The 6,066-nt window shown below is 35.7% G+C and overlaps 1 protein-coding gene across 1 annotated transcript; it reads right to left on the bottom strand.

The window, feature by feature from the left end:
* BADH2 (betaine aldehyde dehydrogenase 1, chloroplastic) lies at positions 1-5,425 on the bottom strand. Its single transcript, NM_001304314.1, is given in 15 exon segments — positions 1-126; positions 322-428; positions 537-597; positions 768-919; positions 1,006-1,083; positions 1,346-1,459; positions 2,192-2,268; positions 2,451-2,517; positions 2,605-2,670; positions 2,783-2,906; positions 3,002-3,094; positions 3,982-4,130; positions 4,208-4,288; positions 4,871-5,013; positions 5,224-5,425. Coding segments are annotated over 15 exon segments (1,512 nt in total). The 5' UTR covers positions 5,333-5,425; the 3' UTR covers positions 1-35.
* Positions 5,426-6,066: the final 641 nt, after the last annotated feature.

The following is a 6,066-nucleotide window of genomic DNA, read 5'->3' as shown; positions in this document are numbered from 1 at the left end:
CAATTCTGCATTTTTTTTCCCCAGAAAACCTGCTCTTATAGCTTGGCGGGAGACTGGTACCAACCCCATGGTTCATCAGAGATATATTGCGTTACCTGCTTCACACTCAAGTAATTTTCAAGTCCCCTGAGAAAAAAAGAGGATAGCGAAAGGAGTCAGCATCAGCTAGCTATCAGTTGAGGCCCATCTAGAATAATTTCAACAATGTACGGAAAAACAAAGCTGCACAGTTGGGCATTGCCTAAGTTTGCATGATAACCAAACAATTTTCTCTAAAAAAAAAGTATCTTGCATATCTGGTGAGTGTAATTAGGGTCATACCATTCTCCTAATTCACGCCCAAAACCACTGCGCTTAATGCCTCCCCATGGAGCTTGACAGAAGCATGGCTGTGAGCAATTGATCCATACAATACCTGCCCGGAAAGCCTGTAAAATGGGGGCAAACAAGAAATATTGTCTCAAAAGGTAATCAATCCCTATTAACAGATTTTGGTGTGTAATTTGCACAAGATTGAATGTTAATTCATGTCTCACCTTGGTTACACGATCACACCTTTCTAGATCATTTGATATAACAGCAGCTCCTAAGCCATAACTGTGGGACATCCATAGAAAGAATAAAATCTCCAAGAACAGGGCAGATTGAGGGGGGGGGGGGGGTTGGGGAAAAAGAAAGAAAAGAAGCCACAACAAAAGATGATGGAGATAAATCCAATCCAAGTATTCCGATACATTGATTGTCTTTATTGAGATAAATCAACTCACTGGGTGTCATTTGCCAATTCTATGGCTTCATCTTCAGTACTAAATGTTTTAACACATAGAACAGGCCCAAAAACTTCTTCTCTCCAGATTTGCATGGAGGTCGTTACATCAATGATGATGGTTGGTTCAACAAAGAATCCCTTGGTTAAATGCTGCCAAAGCATTTATAAAATCACTCAAATACCCTGGAAGATAGAGAGAAAGAGCAATTCCCACTAAATGCAGGAATTATAAATACCTTGGGACGATCGCCACCACTCAAAATGGTTGCACCTTCACTCCTAGCTGTTGCAATGAATTCTAATACTTTCTCATACTGCAGCAACGAAGTAATTAATTAATTTAGCAAGTTTAGTTCACCAAGAAATATTAAAAGTTCACAGAAGTGCACAAGATACACAATGTGACTAGGTGAAATCACAAATTGAACAGAAAATTAGAGATTGGTTGAAACAATGATAGTTTTAACAAAAATTTGCCAGCCCTCCACTAACAAAATATAGTAGGGCATAACAAAATATACCCTCACCTGAACCAACAAAGAGAAATCAAAACGCAGAAATTTAACAAATACTTGCCTGCCCTCCACTAACAACCGGGCCAAGCCTACAACCTTCTTCGAAAGGATCGGAAATTTTAATGTTTTTGGTCCATTTGACAAGCCTGTCCAAAAATTCTGATGCAATGCTTTCCTGAAACATTAAAGTGAATAAAACCTCAACTTCAAAAAGGCTAACAAATTCTAACAAAAATATATCATTTGATAAACTATACACTCAAGGATGAAGATTGCCAAACATTTCTTATCCCATTTTCTTTCACTCACAGTAAATCTTAGATTTTAACTCTGCTGATACAGGCAAGTTCCTCATTTACAGTTAAAAGATTAGAAAGTTGTAATTATTGTCCTTAGGGAGAGTCATTTTCTTGAAGAAAAAACAAGTTTTCAATTTATCTTAGAAGATGAAGAAGATTAGCCACAAGCTGTTAATATTTTATAGTGAGTTCAGACACCAGTGTTCTCCAGCGTGGAGAGAGTTTTTGAAGCTGTGATCACTTGCCTTTTTAGTATCTGACCATGATGTTTTGTTGTTTGGATTGTAGCAATGGAGGGTTTCTTTTCATGCTTTGACTTGGTCACATACTCCAAAATCTGGTTATTCTTTCCAGGATTTGTTTTTTATGCAATTTTTAGAGTTCCTTGGGATGATTTATAAAATTCTTTTGCGGCTGTTGGCTTGGAGTTTGGAGCATGGTTGGTGCTGTGTCTTTTTTAGGGATCTCAGTAGTTCTGGTTGTAGCTAACAGGAATATTACTTCAATTCTGTTTTTCAAGGCATGAAAATTCAACCCAAAGCAGGTACTATAAACTACGGGTTGAGAGGTCAATGGTAAGTATTAAGCACAGAAGGTACCACACTTACATGCACTAAAAGACGAGATGTTGCACTGCAAATCTGGCCATTTGTCCAAAAGCAACCAAAGAGGGTCCACTCAACCGCTGGAAGATAGCAAGTAAAACAGTAAACTACTATTAAGAGCAACACCAGAATAATCATATACTTGCTTCCCCTATGTAATAAAGCTTGGAAGCAAAAATCCTATTACCATATTGTTGTTGATAAACAAAAAAAATAAATCTACAAAGTTTTTAAAAAAAAAGACCACGAGGGATCCTCCTACCCTTATCGAGATCAACATCCTCAAAAACAATGATTGGGCTTTTCCCACCTAGCTCCATTGAAACAGGCTGACAAAATATTGCATGCAGTGATTAGGCACAAATCAACAAAGAGCACAAAATAAGCCGGCAAAAATTGTTTAGCAGAAGACATACCTTGACCATTTGAGCTGCAGATGCCATTATCTTGCTCCCTGTAGCAGAGCTCCCAGTAAATGCAATCTGCCAACAACTTATTAGCAATTAAAGCTAGATATGAAACCCAAAAATAGTATTTATGAAGATCTGACTTGAAAAGGTGTCCAAAGAAGCAAATGATGACAGAATACCACACCTTGTCGACATGAGGATGGGATGCCAAAGGAGCACCTGCTTCAGTGCCCAACCCAGTTAAAATATTGAGGACACCAGGAGGAAGACCAACCTCTCTACACACTTCAGCCAGCTCCAAACAGGTTCTGATATAATAATAAAAAAATTATAATTAGCATAAAGTGCAGCCAACCACCACCATAATTTATGCAAGGTGCAATAACGTAAGGGCCAGACATACACAGATGCCAGTTCAGATGGCTTCAGTATTGCAGTGCACCCAGCAGCTAGGGCAGGAGCCACTTTCCATGCACCCATCAATAGTGGGTAATTCCTTCAAAATATAAGAGACAAGAATAGTTAGTTTCTATAACATCTGGTTTATTATTCAGAGAGCAACTAAAACCATGGTTGCATGCAATGTGAATTTTGCAAGTAGATGTCTAGGTGGCTAATATAAAGTTATACAAGTTATAACCCAGGCTACAAGATTCCAGATTGCAAAGAAAGTAGAAATTCAAGTGCAGACTACAAACAGCCAGCATCAGTGAAATAACACATTATATCTCAGGAGAAGTACAGAGTAAGATTGCAGGAACAAATTTGATGGAGAACCACAAAAGGCTCCTATAAGACTTGGTAAAAAATAGTTCACTAAAATCTAATAATGCAAAGCAGACACTTCAAGTTTTATTCTGCACAATTAAAGAAAACACTCTCTTGCATGGATTTCAACTGGAGAATTTTTGGAGATTTATTACTATCAAACCAATAAACCACCCAAAAATTGATGGCACCAGGGGTTTTAGCTCATAGAGGCATTTTGTTAACATGATAAAAATTAAGGAAAAGTTAGAAGCTCCAGGCTCTCAAACTTCACAAATTGCTAATGCCAACAAATTGCTAAGAAATTAATAAGTCACATTAATTATATATCTTTTTTCCAAGTAATGAATGGAGCTTCTCAGTTCCACATAGATCATTCTTCCAGCTTCCTTAGATCCTATCATATGAAAACCACAATGTGCTTTTCTCACAATTCCACTATTGCTCATTGTTATTGACATTAGTGTAGCTGAAAAAGGGTAGCTTATAGGTGATGATCAATTTCAAAAACAGCTGGCATGCCCAAGCCAGAAAATTTAATTACAAAAAAAGATAAACATAAATAATAAAGAGTAGAAAGGGCATAAACTTATCACATAGTGAAGCAGCAACTACCATGGAGTGATCAGTGCAACAACTCCAAGTGGTTCTTTAAGAACATAGCTCTTAAATGTTTCCATAGGAAGAGAAACAGGAGCTTTCTGCTTTGCATCTAAGCCTTCAGCAAGGTCTGCATAGTACTCAAAACATCCTGCAACGTCATCCTGGACAACAAAGAATTCCCACATAAGACAATGTACATGATATTCAATTCAATATCTTGACAGTATCACAAGCATACCATGTCCCACAGTGCTTCATCGAGAGGTTTTCCACAATCAATTACTTCAAGTTTTCCTAGTTCAGATTTCTTCTCTGTTATCTGCACACAAACAAAGATACAACAGCATCGAAACCCAAGATCAGAGGGGAAGTTCATTGCCCAACATTAAGAAAATTATTGATAGACTTGCACAAAAAAACATCAATAACAAATAATTTATCTCATACTCCATTAAAAAGAAAATGGGTTCCATATTTGACACCCGTAAATTGTCATGAACATTTTGAATATGAAAAATGTGAGCCTGTTATTTAGTAATCAAAGAAACTATCCCTCTCTGATTTTGACTCCAAACAATACTAAATGACGGAAAATAACCTTTGTAATTCCTCACAACAATAACAACATAAATGATACAAAAACATTCTTATAAAACATATATAGTGATCAAAAGTAAAGCTTACTATAACAGAGGAAAGCAATTCATAACAACGAATGGACACCACCACCGAGAAAATTAAGCAATTCAATTCACTACATAATTGGACGCAAACAGATAAGAAACTGCAAAATAAACTCAAGAATCTAAGCAAACTGCAACATATAAAAAGATTCCAGATTAGTAAGCTTGCGCGTCGCCAGTGACAAAACATGTCAGCAAAACAGCAAATTAAACTGTACCTTGGCAGCAATAGCACGCAAATACTTGGCACGATAAGCACCAGAAGTGGAGGGCCAGTCTTGGCCTTTGTTCCTAGAAAATGCTTTCCTAGCTGCTTCCACTGCAATCTCCACATCTTCTGCAGTAGCTGCAGGTATATCACCTGAACAAGTACCATGTTCCACAAAACTATAAGGACAGAAACCTTTTTTGGGGTTGCAAGTCTTTTAAGAGAATGAAAACCATTTAACAAGGACAATAACAAGATCCCACAAATTTAAAGCAAGAGAAACATCCATTACGGACGGACAGGAATGAACGATTTAACCCAGCAAAACACCCACACATGCAGAGATATAGTGAGTGAACTGACCGACGATCTGTTCCGTTGCAGGGTTGATAATGGGGATGCGTTTCTTGAGAATGGGTTCTCTCCACTCTCCGTCGATGAATAGCTGTCGAATTGGTAGATGGATCGCCATTTTGACTCGATTGAGGTTTAGTGAGTTGAGAGCTTTACGTTGGATTACTTCTTTTTATCCAAAATCTTGGAACTCGATGCTCATATTTAAATTACAGATTCACTTTGCGATACCTGACAAAGAGCTGATGGGGTTGCTTTTAATTTGTTTTTTTATTTACTAATGTATTGAAATAATATTATTTTTAATATTAATATATTAAAATAATTTGAAAATATTTATTTAAAATAAAAAAATAGAAAAGTTTAATTCTTTTAAAACACAAATATAAATGTGCTCAAAGTAGAAATTAATTTATTGTTCCACCACTCTACTGTTTTTTTTCTTTTCTTTTTAAATAAAACATACATAACTTGTTCGTCTTTCCCAACATTTCAATTTCCAATCATATCGTAAATTCATTTGTAATTAAAATAGAGAAGTTCAAATAAGTACATTTTTATTTGTTTTTGCATTTGAAAAATATTTTAAAAAATTTAATTTTTTTATTTTTTATATATATCAAATTAATATATTTTTAGTATTTTTAAATTATCTTAATATACTAATGTCAAAAATAATTTTTAAAAAATAAAATAATATTATTAACATATATTTTAATAAAAAATTATTTAAAAAATAACCATAATTACATTATCAAATAAACTCCAGCTAAAATGGCATCCTCCTCCGCCTCAAGTGGCTGAACCCTAGTCTCATATGTGCATGGTGATTTTTAATCTCCCCGGCAAAAA

Source organism: Populus euphratica, unplaced genomic scaffold (genome assembly GCF_000495115.2).
Source record: "Populus euphratica unplaced genomic scaffold, PopEup_1.0 scaffold111.1, whole genome shotgun sequence".
NCBI classification, from domain to species: domain Eukaryota; kingdom Viridiplantae; phylum Streptophyta; class Magnoliopsida; order Malpighiales; family Salicaceae; genus Populus; species Populus euphratica.
The sequence above is the reverse complement of the archived record's forward strand: the minus strand, read 5'-3'. Positions and strand labels throughout refer to the sequence as shown.